At 43.2% G+C, this 16,728-nt stretch overlaps 1 protein-coding gene across 3 annotated transcripts in view; it reads right to left on the reverse strand.

Moving 5' to 3' along the window:
- The window catches only part of Delta (neurogenic locus protein delta), a 57,635-nt gene that overhangs the window by 25,975 nt on the left and 14,932 nt on the right, over positions 1-16,728 (reverse strand). For 2 of the 3 annotated variants that reach the window (XM_083042650.1, XM_083042648.1), the window contains 2 exons: positions 13,233-13,535; positions 1,235-1,298 (listed from right to left, as the gene is read on the reverse strand). In XM_083042650.1, the coding sequence (XP_082898776.1) occupies positions 1,235-1,298; positions 13,233-13,520 (352 nt within the window). In that variant the 5' untranslated portion in view covers positions 13,521-13,535. Of the gene's footprint in view, positions 1-1,234; positions 1,299-13,232; positions 13,536-15,866; positions 16,168-16,728 lie in introns of those variants that run through there. The other variant, XM_083042649.1, reaches the window with a different exon arrangement.

The raw sequence follows: 16,728 nt of genomic DNA on the forward strand, positions 1-16,728 counted from the left end.
GTCTTTCTCTTCAAATACTTATGTTGACACAGATAAAAAAAAATATATAATGAAGATTCTATCTGCTTTTTTTTGTCGAAAAAATATCTAGTGTGTTAAAAGTCCGAGAACACAATTGGCGGTAGGTTAAAGCTAGCCTCGTTGGATGCGCCCGTATATACTCGGTGTCGAGTTACTACAGTGCGATGGAAGATGGGTGTACTACGGTTACACAGGAAGGAAACACTAGTGTGCTGTCGCCGCTCGGTAACCGCGTCTCTCTTCTCTCGTCTTGCTCTCGCTTTCCTCTCTCTTTCTCTATAACGCGCGTTCTAGAACCGCTTCTGGTCGACAGCACAACGCTATGACACAACACCGAGAGACGCACGTTGCCGTAATAACGCGGTTACAAACGAGGAACGGCCAACGGCAATAGAGGCTGAATAGAACAATGAAAACGCGACGATTGTTCGCGGAGCAACGACCAGCCTGTCCCTGGTCGACGTAAGATTTTACACCCCGAGCCACGTTTTACTTTACGAAATATCCGAAGTAACGCAAACTCGACAAGCTCGAGAAAATGTATCTTGTAGATATATCTCGACAAACCCCCGAAACAGTGCTCGTAAATCTGATAAACACCAAACTCGTATTTCTATATTTCTTTCGTATATACTTCTCGAGGTAAATTATTTGTCAAACAATCATAAAAAAAATTAAAATATTAAAATATTAAAAGTATTAAAAATATAACAAAAAAATTGTTTTAAATTTAAATCAAAAAGAGAAGAGAAATCTATCTGCCTCTCTCTCTCTCTTTCTTCCTTCTCCGATTCTTGTTTCGCGAGGGACTTTAAAGGGGATAAGGATCAAGAGGTAGTTGACGAAGAAGGAAGACGAGGAAGAGAGAATGGCCGGAGGATGCAACGTCTCTGGTGAGTGTCATGGCCCGGGGAGAGGGACCGGAAGCGCCTTCTTGACTGGTCCACGAGACACCGTGTCGCTCTCTCAGCGAACCAGCTGGACCACACATGCCCAACCGACAGGGCGACCTTCCTCTGCCTTCTCTCACGGCTTTAAAACACGCACAACGCTACCACGACTAATTTTACGATAATCCTTCGTCATCTCGACTTTTTACGAGCGCGTGCGCGCACGCACGCACGCATGCACGCATGCACGCACTCGTGCCCGACGCGACGATACGCGATCTAAAAAGAAAAAAAAAAGTAGAGAAAAAGGATTGCATGCTCACCGGCCGACTGGTGCGTGCTGTTGTCCGCGTCGTGATAAGCCTCCACTATCAGCGAGAATGTACCCTGCAAGCAAAAAGAAGAAAGCTGCCGTGAGATTTGTGTCTTTGACATTTTGAAACAATAAGATCAATCAATGACATGTTTCGTCTTGGAATGCAAAACGAAATTATATTTTTTATATTTATATCACATATATTTATTTCATCTTACAATTAATCATTTCGTTCGATCGATGATTCATGACTCGATGATTCATGGTTCGTGAACAGAATTCGGAACGGAATTCTATTTATAATTTTATGCGTCAATACGAAGAATTGGGATACAAAAAAACATGGATATCACACATTATTGCAATGTGAGATTTTATCGTACAAATAAAATTCCATCGAGAATATTATGGAGATCGGGGGCTTCTCTTCACATCCTGATAATTAAAAGGCCGTGAGATATATTTTCGAACTTTTTCTCGACCGTGACTCGCGCGCACTTTCGAAAGGTAACGGTAACAACGGTCGGAGGAAATATTTCCGCGGTGAAAGGGTTTAATAATAAATTAAACGTTTCGCACGCGGGACGTGCTGCGTCACGTGTGCACCTGCCACGCGTGCGTCCGCCACGCGTGAGCCCGCCGGCAGAGAACGACGACGTGAACGCGAGCGTGCACCATCACCATCACCATCGCCACCGCCACTATTACCATCATCATCATCGTCGTCGTCATCATTATCATCATCACCGTCATCATCATCAGCAACATCATCGTCATCGAGTACGAACATCGAAGAGAAACGGTTACACGTCACTGGTAAAAGGAGGAAAAGGAGAGGAAAGCGAGTAGACCAGACCCCAATGAAAGAGGACAGGAAGGGGAACTAGACACACGCGCGAAAATCACCCCCTCGAGTGTATTATCGTTCGGGCGCAGGAGGGAAGCCTCGGTACCCCACGAGGGTTAACTAACTTCCATTAACTACGTGATATATCGCCGTTCGTAAATCACGCGTCGCGTTTAAGGCACGCACGCACGTGCGAGGCATTATTCGCACGTGTAAATTAACCGACGGACAATAACCAATTACTATAGTAGCTGAGGGTGATTTTCGGCTAAGTTTGTTGTCTGTGTTTAAAGGCGTTCCAGAGTGAGTCCTTTGTTTGGACCCTACTTTTGACTCCGTGTCAAAAGTCCTCAAGAACTACAGAAGAAAGAATTGGAGGTGTCAAAAAAGAAAATTGAAAAACAAAACTCGGTCGACGTTAAATACCCTCATAAAATAAATTGGGTGATTTTCGGTCCGAATCGTATTGTCGAACAATATGTGTTTCAGGGATTTTAAATCGTTTTTCAACACAACTTGCGATACATCTTTAGTCCTTCTCATCATGACAAAAAATATCCTCGCAAGAAACAGAAGCAAGTTAAACAGAGAAATCCCTGAACGAGAAAGGAAATGAGTTCGGATCCTCGTTGTGTATGCACATGCTCTCTTTCACCGCGACGTAACCTGCAGGTCGAAGGATACATCCTCGGTAAAGATATCCGAAACGACTGGTCATAAATCCCGTAACGAAACTCCCGTCACGCCGACAAACCGCACGAAAATCCGCACATCGTGCATGACTTCGGTCAGGATGTGTGTGTCCATTGTTGTGTAACAGAGGTGGTGACGTCCTATCCCCTACCCGGTGCGGTATACAGTAATGATAATGCGTCGTTTAATTATTAACGTCACAGCACGAACATGCACGGAAAGAGAGCGACCCCGGGCCAACTCAACGGCGCGTATTATATAGCGCGACCTCGTTAGAGTCGTCGTCGTCGTCGTCGTCGTCGTCACGCGGAGAATAATAAATGTTTATATCCGGCGACGGTGGGTGAGTCCGCCATTCCTCTATGTGTGTGTATGCGTGTTTTGCCCGAGTTCCTGTAAACGAGTCCCCGGTAATCCCGCGCGAATGCCATTTCGCACATGGAAATTTATGCAGACGCCGCATTACGCTCTCCCTCGAGAGCTTTCATTCGGCGTAATGCGCAATCTCTCTCGAGGACGAAATAAATGATCGAGGAATGTAAAGAAAAAAAAATAATAATAAAACATCATAGACCCATAACGGAAATGAGAAATAAAACGCAGAAAATAAAATATAGTATTTGTGTTCAAAATTTTTGGATGTAATTTTTTAAAATAAGTTTCTTAATTTTATGCGCTTTCTAGTGTTTTTTATAGATACAATCAAAATGAGTTTTCGATATTAGAGATTTGAAAAAAAAATTGAAAAAATTGGCTTTTATAAGGTAAACATTTTTACTTGCATCACATCTTCATTTTTGTATCAGTAAGAATTATAATAAAGATCATCTGTATAATCAGTATTTTGCATTGAATATAAATAGATATTTATAGTCGATTTTAAACATATTTGCAATCCTCGTAACTATATTTTAAAACATTTATATTTGTATAAAGTACCACTATAACATGAGAGCAGAAAATAAAGAATAAACTTGTGAAAATTCCAAATTTTTCCAACGAGTAGAAGACACACCCTGATCGAATGTACTCGGTCGATTAATTTGCACAAAAACAGACGCATAAAATGCGTCAAGCACTACTGAATAACACCCTGTATAACACGCGTATTTCTAGCTAAAATTAGCTCAACGGTATATGCGAACGTATAGTACAGATAAGGCAGATGCTCTTCGCGGTGAAAGGGTTGAAGGACGCGCGAGCAATTTGTCTCTGTTAAAAAAAGTGCGAGCAGAGAAGAGATACAGGCGCAGGTTGTAATGCACCTTTTGCGAGACGAGACACCGAATGTGTGCGAGATGCCCGAGACCGGTCCGGAGGGCCTTCTCGGATCGTGCACGCCGAGAAGGGCGAACACAAAAGGGGTAGAACATATAGCCGTAGTAGGCGTAGACGGAAGCGAGACGAGAGAGAGCTATACACCGCCTTCTCCTCTCGCGGCAAGGACGCGTTCTCTCCTTAGGCGGCTTAGAGATGTTCGTACCTTCCGAAAAGGAGAGAAAAAGACCCGATCTCTTTCATAGCGGAGCAACAAATCAGGAATAAAAGGGAGAAAAAGAGAGGGAGAGAGGAGAATAAATCGCCGGGAAGACAAATGCCACCGTGATCGTCCGCTAATTTATTACGGGGGATCGGAATGAAATCGGCGAGGAATCGCGGTCGAAAAAAGGCGCGGTTCTCCGCGGGAACAATGCGCCCCGACTTCTATCTTCTATGTGTGAGCGTGTATATGTATGTATATATGTACTTTGTGTGCCTGTGCACCAGTAGCGGCGATTACCGACGACCAGGCGCTGGAAGGAGGGATAGAAATCCACAGGACGATAAAGACAATCAAGGCAGAGAGGAGATGAAGGAAAGAAACCGCTCTTGTTCGGGCGATCCTCTTCCTCGCGCGGAAGACACGAAGACACGGAGAGGAAAGAAGAAGAATCGCGACGAAAGATCCTCGACGAGAGAGGAGGAGAAAGAGGTTGCGATAGAACGAGAGGCCGGCAGGCGCGGCTGACACGATAGAACGAGAAGAAGAGAAGACGAGAGGAGAGAGAGAGGCTCGCTAGCGCGGCAGTCGGTTCCCACGGCTGCGCAGCATACCTCCACCTTCTCTCGCCTCTCTTTTCCCTTCTTCACCTCACCGGCTGGCCCGTTCCTCTTCTCGGGTCCGCGTGTGCTCCTCTTTCAACTTCTCTCCCTCTCTCTTTCCCTCTTACACGCACATGTACACACACACAAATATTTGCCATCGTTGTCCTCCTCGTTCCTCTCTTCTCATTCACTTGCCTTCTCTCTCTTTCTCCGTCGACTCGCGTTTCTTCACGTACCAACAAGACGTATAAGCTCCAATCTCGGCGCGCGTGTATATACACGCGCGAATTAATCATCGGGGAAAACGATCGCGCGGAGGAAGCGGGTAGCAACGTACAAGTAAAGATGCGTGAGTTTCCTCCCCTTTCGATTGGATCGCGAAAGTTTTACCACCGGTTTCACCGCGGAAACGCGTTGCTCAATCTCTCGAGAATGCTTTTATTCGGGGATGTCGGCATCTCCAGGAATGAGTGAGGACGCGGGTAAAAATAGACGAGTCACGGACGGACACATACACGTGGTTGCGAAGGCGAGATGCACAGCCGCCGATTCGTAAAACGATCCCTGAAGGTCGAAAGAGAGGATCAAGCATAGGTATATATCGGCGAACGGACCCGAAATCCGAGTACACAGAGTATCATCTTGGAGAGAAAGAGAGAGAAAGAGAGAGAAAGAGAGAGAAAGAGAGAGAAAGAGAGAGAAAGAGAGGAGTTCTCTGTTCGAGATACAATGGTATTACTCACTAAGTTGTGTCGAAATTCTCCGAAGAGTGAGGAAACACGTTTGAAAAATAATATTATCACTCGAAAGTGGAACCGAAGACCTGCTGCCTTTGTGAATGCCTGCCGCTCCATTCCTTCCTCGTTCGTCGTAATGCGAACAAAAGTCACGCTTTCACGGACCATTCTTAATGCGAAACGATGTGGCCTCCTGTTTTATTAATCCACGCTTCGATTGGGCCGGCCGGTTACCGTTTCCAACTTTCGATTCTTATCGTAATCAATTAAGAGCCGTTACACATAGAGAAAGATTGTATTATGAATGTAGAAAGAAAATCCTTCTTTCATTAAAGAACGAAAACGTTATGCCACTATCGTATGTTACGCGTGTCTTACTTCGACAAAAAAAAAAGAAACTCGTCCAATTTAAGGATTAACCGGGGAGAAAGGGAGAGGCTTGCAACGCACGATGAAGTCGATGATGGATAATGGCTGCTCTATCGTTCGTGTCGAGCGACAGTATATCGCCCAAGGGAGACGAGCAAGCAGTCAAGCAGTCAAGCAGTCAGTCAGTCAGTCAGTCAGTCAGTCAATAAGGTTCACCCGCGCGCGTGCATCAGCTGATGCGTATACCTGTCCGATGACCACGTGATACGGGGACCCAGAGAAAGAAAGAGAGGGAGGGAGGGAAGAATGGGGGTGAACCAGATGTCACATGTGCTACATTTTCGTCGTGTTAGCGGAAAAGGGAAGGGTTACGAACAGCCGATGCAATGACGTCCTGCAACACGGGCCCCCGACGATCGAATTCCAGGGGTCTCCACGTAAACGATGTAAAGATCTCTCGATTTTTATCACGCGAAATTATTAAACTTACAATTTTAATCGTAATATTTCTCTTACGTAAAAAAATTAATTTTATATTTTTGCATAAATTTTTTACATCCGAACTTTTTTTTACTCCGGATAGAGTCGCAGGTTGCTACTCGGAAGAAGATGCTGCGTGTCGTATTTCATATACGTTGAGCGGCAGACAACACAAGTAGCCTTGGGACAAAAACCTATTTTAGCCATTATCGCGCGGGATCCCCCTACTTAAAGGCTTCCTCATTTTTCTTTTTCTTCTTTTCTTTTAAAGCCGCAGAAGAGACGCGTGACAAAAGAGCGGCAGGGAACAACACCCTTGGGCATGGGAGAGGAAACGGGTTGAGAAGCGCGCTTCTTTCGTGCCTAAACGGCGCCCCGGGCGACGTCGTAATAGCGATCTGCGAGAAAGAGAGAGAAGGAAAGACCGGAAGCACATCGCGGAGAAACACCGACGCATCGCTGTTACCCGAACTCATCTCGTTCTCCAGGGAATAAATTTGAAACTGAACTCTCGATTAGTGTCTGTGGCGAAAGGGAACTCTGTATTTTACCGTTACAAGTCAACAGCTCGAATTGTTTGCTTCGATTGCAAAGGGACCTGCTGCTGAGAAAAGGACCTGCTTTGTTCTCTTCGACAAAAGACGATTCGCAATATCTCTTTCACCAGTGTACAAAGTGTTTATCGATTGGGTGTAATCAATTAAAATGTCTTGGAAATTAAACTAGATTTGATTAAAGTATAATCTTTGTCCAGGTGAAAACACACCTAGGCGAAGATGATATAAATACAAAAGTATAAAATACAAAAATATGAAATATAAATATATATTAATCTCATGAATGATGAGTCAAGTCTCTCGGGAGTATCAAAGCGTTTTGCACAAGCAGTCTCGAATCCAAAAACAAAAAAACGACGCGTAATAGATTCCAAGTTCTACAGTTCGTGTACGACGTTATGCAAAAGAGGAAAAGAGAAAAATAGGAAGGAAGGGAAGAAAAGAAGGAAGAGGCACCGCGCAAGAATTGGCCGGTAGGGAAAAAGAGGTCGATCGCGTGCGAGAGTCTCTCTCTCTCTCTCGCAACAAGAAACTAAAAATACGCGCCGGTTTAGTTTTGGGAACGTCGCCCGTCGCCGTCCGTTTTCCTCCATCGCACGTAATTTATGTTAAACATCGGGAAGTCGTGTCGCGATATGCGCCCAAAGTTCGTTCGTTCGTTCGACCTTTCGCCGCTCGTGCGGGCTCTCCTCGTCTGGGACGCGAATCACGCAGCCTTTTCGGCCGTGGGACCCAGGACGGCTCGGGGGGGGCCCCACCTTTCCTTCCCCTTTTCTCCCCCCATCCGCGATTCCCATCACTTTCGCGGTCCCCTCGTCCTCCTCACTCTTCCTCGAGTTTCGCAATCGCGTTCCGCGAAAACGTATTTAAGAATGCATACGACGCTGCTTTTATCTCTACAATATTCGATAGTATCGTATGTTATTTACGAGAGGAGAAGGGGAAGGAAGGAACGCGAAGATGACCCATGCATTTTTATATTACACACGTGCATTGATCTGTAGCACACATTCCTTCATCACAGATCCATCTCTCCTAAAATTCGATTGTTGATATTATCTCTATTAATCTATACGATCGCGATATTTTTTTTATTAACGCGCTGTTCACAGCATCATCCCCGACAGCAACGTTCTCTTCGCGATTAACGCGTGAGATTATCGCGGAAGGAAGTTACGATGATCGACTAAAAATAGAATGGCGAATTCCCAGGCGACCTCTGACGAAAGCGAGGATGAGAAAAGAATGGAGAACGTGCTGCGTTCGCGATCAGCGCGCGGAAAATCGCGCAAGTCGCGAGAGGAGAGCGCGCGCAACCGTCGAGCACAGTAGCCGCACTGTCGCGAGTCGCGCCTCGTGCTGTTTTAATAAGGCGGCTCGCGTATACACGAACGTAAAGCCAATTAAGGCGCGCGCATAAGAGACTGTTGCCGACCGGCGCACGCACGCACGCATAAGAAATTGCAGCGTCCGCGAAGGTTACGATTACGTATCGAGAGATACATATTATTTATTTTTGTTGACAGAATATCTGTATTTATGTTTAGTATATTTTATCAGATACAAAAAATCTCTAAATATTAAGGATTTTACCGTGAAAATTTTAAATCTATCGTTGAAGGATTCTGGAGAACTTTATAGAGCTTTAAAAAAAAACCTGCAATCTACATAATACAGTTTTAATCAATACAGTTAATCTATAATGTATGTGATTAATGAAAAATTTCTTTCATTTAAAATGACAATTCGATCATATATTACTCAATTTTCGTTGATTCGAGCCGTTAATTAGGCGAGGACATTTAATGAACCTGTCCGAGGATGGTGAACGATGAAGGTTAATTCACGCGGCACGGAAGTGATTTACGCGCGTAGCACGCAACTATGTTATTTACAGTGTATTTTATCGGTTCTTGCTCGTCTAATGCTCGCGTGTATGTATAATACATACACGATCCGAGCGAGTCATTTTACTAATTGCGAACTCGGCCGTAATCAGCCGCGGTAACAACGAGTTAATTCACTTTTTTGCCGTCGACTCGTTATATACGTCGCGTCGTAAAATCGCTCGCAGAAACGAGCGAGTTATAAGTAACGAGCCGTTTTTGCAACGATATTTGTCGCGATAAACTTGGATAAAAAATCGAAAAACAGGTTAATTAGCAATAAAAAAATATCTATACGTGTATATATGTGTGACGTAATTAAATCGTAGTCATTAATAGGCTAGTGGAATGAAATTTTATAATAACACCGCTTGTCCCCACGCGCGCACGCATATCTCTTGATGCGAAACCGATTTTAGGAGAGACTTAGAATGTAGAGTCGAAGCCGCTCCTCGCTTTTCTCTCAAGCTACGAAAATAAATCGAGTACTCTAAATAGCGATTGCGGGGCTTACGTCGGTTTCCAACTATTTCGCGCCGACGAGTCGGCGATATCCGGAACGAGCCCGTCCGTCTGTCCCCGCCGAAAATCGGTCAGGAAACCGGCCAAAAAGAGATCTCTCCGCGGAACTGCGACCGTGTGTCGGATCGTCTTCCGAGAATTCGAGAGGAGTAGTTGAGTTTGACGCTGCTACATCAAAAGCCGTCCTCTACGAACCGGGGCCTATCGGCAACTGCTACTCTCGGGATAATTTCGACATTGGTGCGCGATAATCCTATCAGTCGCGGAGCTGCGGGTTCACAAACCATCGGCGGTAAATGAACGAGGAACACACGTGCCCGTATATCATCCTTACGAGAGAGAGAGAGAGAAAGCCAACTTATTTTGCCTTCGCATAGGTCAAAAGTCTCGTCTGCTGAATATACTTGCGATATCTAGTGTATGGGAAAAGAAATGTGAACGTATAAAAGTGTATTAATATACCTAATATGTATATTTAATGTTCATTAATTATTAATTATTATTTATCTATATATACATATTAAAGAAAAATACAGTTATTAATTAAATGTGTGAGATTATATATATACAAAATATATTTATAATTAATTTTATATATATCAAAGGCTGATGTTAAAAAAATAATAAATAAAAAAATATAAGAAAAAAATTAAACATGTAGATGCAGAAAAAAAATTTATATATATAAAAAGAAAAAGAAAGAAAAAAGATGGAGAACGAGAGAGACGAGCGCTCGTTAGAGGCGCGAGGGGCGCCATATGGGTTAGTAAATTTAACTTTGCTCGCGACAGAGCTACAAGGAGAGCGAAAGAGAAAGAGAGAGAACACCAGGCAGAAGGAGAGTACGTGGGAAGTGTGTAGAGGCGCAAAAGAGGCCCCCGGCCATCTGCTGCCGGCGGCGGCTCTGCAAGAACGACGGTCTCATAGTCAGAAAATGCGCGAGCACCGACACGAGAGGATTGACGTGCGCCCAAGGATGCTGCACGTCGGCGCGTCGCTTGTTAGTTTTAGCACAATGGCCAGATCTCATTGAGTCATTCGTTAAAAAAAAAAAATCTTTCTTTGCCTCTGTCTGACCGCCCTCACGGACTTTCCACGGACCTCCCCCTCACGTATTATTTAGTCTTTAATACTTTCTTCTCTTTATGTGTTTACTTTAAATCAGTTAAAGATATGTATAAATCTCACTGACAAACACAACACGATTCGATCAGATAGACATTTCATGAATAGTGTAAAGCACGTGAGAATTTTTATTACATACAGCCTTGAAAATGTATTTATATCGTCTCAAGATCGAATTGTCGCGCCTTATTTACGCTGAATACGTAACATCGATCATGGCTAGAAATTTTAATAAATGAAACAGAAAATTGTGAATAATGAGTAATAATATTAAAAAGATTTTATCCAGAAAAATGTCACATTATTTATGCTACTTATATTTATCGAATAAATTATAAATATGTACGTCTGCTATATTCAGAGGCGGGTAATTTCTGGAGCTTCGTGAATTTCGGCCAAGCAACAGCAAAACAGCATCAGCAACAACAGCAGGAGGGAGAGACAAGTGTTGCTCTCCTTCTTGTTGTTCTTTTTTTTCTAGCCTTCTCTCTCTTTCATCATTGCACGGCTGCGTGCCAAACGCAACTCCTATACATTCTTTCTTTCTCTCTCTTGTTTTTCGAACACAATCAACCTGTCTGTACGCAGTGGCAGGCGCGAAAGTAGGAAGGGAAAAAGCAGATGCGAGAAGAGTGCGTCGATCCTGCGTCGACGCATGTTGCGCGCCCGCGAGAAGAAAAAAAGAAGAAGAAAGCAACACGCAGAGACGATAGAAAGTGCATAACTAACACCCGCCCTTTTCGTTAATTGCGCGCGTCGAGGGAGACGGGAAATCAAAGTCGTGCGTTGCACCGCCGCCGCCGCTGCCGACCTGTTGCAAATGCGACCGGCGACGCGTGCAACGTCTTCCTGGCCGGCACTTCCCGCACGCATCGCACGTGCATCGAAAAGTAGGGTGACCGCCAGGGGTAAACATCTCGCCCCAACGTATTTTCAACCCGTCGACTTCCATTCGATGTCGAGTAATCGACATAATGTCTGGGGTGTCGTAATTTAATGTCTGGCGATAATTTTTTTTTTTATAATATACATATATATATTGTGATCCTAGAGTAGTCGCGCTGTTAAATGGAATGTTAGAGATATGAATGACATCTGTCATCCATTAAAAAAAAACAAATTAATATATAAAGAATAATAGCATATATTATGCATGTTAACTATTAAACTTAAATTTTAAAAAGATCGACATACAAGAAAGATAAAATAATTGAGTGACTAATATCATCCGCACTCCAGAGCTAATCAGAGAAAACGGAGAATGCGATATGCAATCTTCAGGAACCTATACGAACCGATCGGATTCTCTCGAACTCTCGAGAGATTCGCCAACTTCCGCGCTAATTAATCGACCGATTATATGTCGCCGAACCGAGAGCAAGACTATTTTCCGCGCGAGATAACATCGAAGTATGCGTGTATGTTATACAATATACATACAAAGAGTCCGCGCGATTTTGTTTTCGCGTGCGTAATTTCTCCGCGCGATTCTCGCGCGTGTCCCTTATCTTTGTTCCGGCGTTCGCTGGAACGAGACCGTAGTCGGGTAATACGCTCGGCCCGATTAGCATCCATGACCAGCTGTGCGGACGAAGGAACGGAAAGCATTGTACTTTTTCGTTTTTTTTTTCTCTCTTTTTTTCTAGCTCTGTCGTCTTATTTTGCCTTATTTTGCTTTATTTTAAATGGGATCAACGAGGGCAACTACTGGATAAAATAATGTGCATTTGTTTTATATAATATTATAAATGTTTTCAAGATGAAAAAACTATGTCGAGATAGTTCTCAATCCTACTAATTGATAACTATGTCGATATAGTTTGTCCTTTAACTCTACAAAAACGTCGTAAATGTTTACGAAAAAAAAATATCGGCGGATTTGAATTTTCTTTCGCTTCTTGTAATTTATATCATGTTTTTATGGAACATGCAAAATTATCCATTAACCACGGTCGTCGACATTTCTCACTTCCCACATTGGAAACGTTTATGCTAATCCGAGACGGCAAAAAATCTCCAACGCCTCTCGTAAAAACCTATCGCTAAACGTTGTTCCCGAGCGTCTTGTGAAAGTTTATAAATCATCGCGTATAATTCGACAATGATATATATCCCTTGGGATGGCTCGGGCTCATCCTACGCGCGTAGCAGAAGAGGGTACAATGTTATTATTTTAAGGAGACAAGGTGTCTTGTCATTATTACAAATCGATTGTAAAAAGTTTGACAAACTTTCTCTCGATAAAATTTGTCGCATTTAAATCATCTTTCAAAATTTTTATCCTGGAACACTTATATGGTTTCATCATTATTGCTTATGTAGATTCGTTCTTCATTCCATTTTCAAAGAAATTATATATGGAAATGCAATTAATTTTATCAACAAGAAAAAAAAATATTAAAAAGACTAAAAATAATGATGGTATAGTTTTAAATTTTTTCTAAATTTTTCTCACCCCTATTAGAATGTGTTCCAGGATTAAAAATATCTTAGAGAATATTTAATTATATTTTGATCGATATATATCAATTATGAGAGACATATACACAATGTTATAATCAAATGAGAAGTTTTGTTCGTTCAAATATCGCAATTAATCCTTCTGTCAATGCATAATTTTTTACTTCTTCTGTACCCAGGTACCTGTTCATTGACAGAAGTCTTAAAGAACATGTAAAGATATGACAGAAAGATGAGGACTTACCGGCCACGTGAACTCGAACGGGAACCTGATGGGGTTGCTGAAGCTCGGCAGGGCTGCGTTCGCGCTGAGGTTAACCACGTTCTCGCCGAGAACGGGTGTCACGACATCGCCGTACGTGCACGGCGACGTCGTGTCGATCTTCACCTGGTACTGCTTCAAGCAGACCCGAAACCTCGTCTTGCATACCCCGGAGCATTCGCCCGTCCTGGACGCGCTGCCGGAACAGCACTTGCCCAGGCTGTCCTTGCCGTACTCGTTCACAAAGGACTTTAGCCTCAGCTCGAACATCCCCGAGGCGTTCACCTGTGAAACACACACACGCGTTTTAATTCCCTCGAACGAGCGCACGCACATCGTTTTCCGAGAACTGGCAGCACGAATTAAAAAGTATTAAAAATATTAATATTCAAATTCAAAAAGTTCCAAGAAACGAAATATTTTAAATTAAAAGGTAACATCGATGCCAATTCATTCGTAAATCACTCATAAAATCTGCAACAATTGTGCATTGAAAATTGAAAAAACTTTCTCTCTTGAAAAAAATAAATTAAAAAATGTTGAAACCATGCTTTGTATTTGCATTATAGTTGGCTTGGCTAATTCTTAATCACGAGCATCGAAAATGGTAAAAAGATGTTTTCGAGGGGCGTCGAAAATATTGTAGGGCATCGCGAGAGTATCTTTAATAGCTCCGCGTGGGATCGTAATGCAATCTTAATAATGTCGGTCTGGTCGACAGTTGGCGGCGAATCATCATGAAACATATGAACAAGAGGCTCGCTATCAAAGAGGCCCCCCTCTCTCTCTCTCTCTTTCTCACCATCCGCGAGACGGGGGGGTCATCGTCGTCTCGTGCCCCACGACGTGAAACGCCGCAAGAGCACGTGTGCGCGTGTGTTTTTGCGGACGTGTCACGCACGTCTCCCAGGAGGAGAGAAGCGAGTCGTCGATCCGACAAAAAGCCCGCGCGCGTCTCTTCTCTTTCTATCTATCTATCTATCTGGGTATCTTTCTCTGCGCACGAGAACGCACAGCATCCCGAGACGTTCGCCATTATAATCGAATTACGAAAATACGCCACGATTTACCGCAGATTCGACGATTTAAGTTTTTGTTCGTGTCGATGATGTTACGCTCAGTTTAGTTGATCATTTCTCTCTCTATCTATTTCCTTAGAAGCGGAAATAGTGGTCAGTGGTTTAGCGAACCTTCAAAATAACAAATTGCAGAATGATTTTTTCTCTAATGCCTATATACGAAGTATTAAAAATGAAGGAAGTTATATTATACATCGAATAAACGCTAAGAACGAGAGATGATGTGTGTCTCAGAGAAATGTACTTAAAAAATTTTAATCAATTCAAATAATATCTCTTATTTCGATAAGTGAAGGAATCGCGTGTCGATTCTTTTCTCCCTTCTCGTAATCTCATCGATTGCCAGATTGTTATTACTAAAACCGATGGGGATATACATATATTCCTTTTTGAAATCCATATGGATGCAGACTGCCTGCAAAAAGAAGCCGACCAAGCTCGTAAATGCATCAACGCTCTAGTTGGCTCGCGAAAGCGCTGCTTAAATGAAATTACCGAGGGAAGAACCGGCTCGCAAAATCGCAAAGTGAAAAAGGGCGCGTTTTTCGGTGATGTAAAGTTGTGGTCGGCGATTAACTAGCGCAATTATCGCGCATCGAAAGCTAGTTAAGCTTTCCGTTTCTTTTTTTTACAACGTCGACGTTATTTGACTGAGATAAATAAAAGCTCGCTAAAAATATAAAATATAAAACATAAAACAAAGGGACAATTTTTTATTTGGAAAAAAAAAATGGAGAAAGTACACACGGTTAGTCGGGGTTCAACAATTTTTCTCTTCGAGCTATCGATACATTTGCCCTCCGGACATCGTTTTTATATCAGTGTAAACAGCGCCCGACGTTCAATATGTGTCTCCCATTTTTCCTGTCGTCGTCGCGACGCCGAGAGTGCTCGATCACCAAGTGAACGCGATCAAATCCCCTATGTGTGTATGCGAGTGTAGTAGAAACGAAACGCGCACACGAATGCGTTCCTGAAACGGAGCTTCCCACGAGATATTGTATAGCCGAGAGCGAGTGTTCCTTAAGCGAGATCCGAACGATGAGCTCGGCATTGGCTTTCCTCTTATCGAACTCCTCGTGTCTCGCGATCGTGTATCTCGCGCGTCAATTGCCACCGATAAATTCGCGGTTCGCCATCGGAAAGGCGAGAATACTCTACTCTCTCACGTACAATATATCGAGCCGCATATTTCGATCAGCTGATTATTACATCAGATAGCGCACAAACGTCATTTTTAATGTCAGCGGAATTTTGAAAAATAAAAATTCTTCTATATATAATTTTATACTTGATCGTTGTAGTTGTAAAAAATGAGTCCAACTTCCATGTCACACACACGCTGTAAATTTGGAATACAAGATTCTTTACGCGACCTTGCACGATATAAATAAATGTTCGGCTGCATCGCGAGACAACTCGCAAATTATTTTTAAAACGAAAGAACGAATAATAATAGAGGCTTGCTTGCACACTTCATTTTCGAGCATATTACTTTTATATGTTTATATTGTATTACAAAAAAAATACAATGTACCATGTACTTTTGTTTAACGCTAAACGCAGCTGTCTAAAGCGGCTTTTGTTCACTCAAACACACAATATCAACACGGATATCCTTCGTGAATGATAAGAACGGGTCTCTACGACATCGCGCGATACATTTGCAGCGGGATTTACACAGGCGATATATGCACTTTGGTCGCGGGCGAATCTCCGTCCCGTTAGTCCGCATCTCGCGAAAGTAAACGATTAAACGAGCACGCACCGACGACGACGACGACGACAACACACGTACCTCTCGACGCGCTGCTTCCCCTCTCGCGATGAGGAGTCTCATTTTTGGCGCGCTGGAAAGTTATTCTGGGAACGGAGAATGGCCGCCACGCGTATTTACGGACACACCGTGTAGACGAGAAAGACGATGCAAATTCGTCACAAATGAATTTTGACCGCCCGGGTCACTTTTCAGTCGCCTTTGAAAGAGGCATTTCCCCATTGATCGTAACTATACACGGTCGACCTTCCTACTACCTATCGAAGTTACAAAGAACTCTGCCGACTAAGACGCTGACGAATCCTGCGTGCATATATCGAGAATAAGCGTTTAAGACGGAGAACTTAATGCGGCGGTTTAAAACCATCGCCAGAAACACCATCGGGAAGAGAGAGAAAGGAGATGAGAGATAGAAAAGCGGGGTTAGACACTTCTAAAAGAGTGCATCTCCAGATTTAGAGTTGCGTGCGCCGCCGAATCCTCCGTTAGGGACGGTCTTACTGCGGATGGTGAAAGAGGAGAGAGTTTTATATGTTCGAAGAGGAAGGAATCCTCCAAAGAGAGAAGAGAGTATCTTGATAGAACACGTACTCTATATTAAGGACTAGATAAAAAACTGTCT

Source organism: Prenolepis imparis, unplaced genomic scaffold (genome assembly GCF_030444845.1).
Source record: "Prenolepis imparis isolate NDT839.2.m4 unplaced genomic scaffold, iyPreImpa1.0 SCAF_7, whole genome shotgun sequence".
In the NCBI taxonomy this organism is placed as follows: domain Eukaryota; kingdom Metazoa; phylum Arthropoda; class Insecta; order Hymenoptera; family Formicidae; genus Prenolepis; species Prenolepis imparis.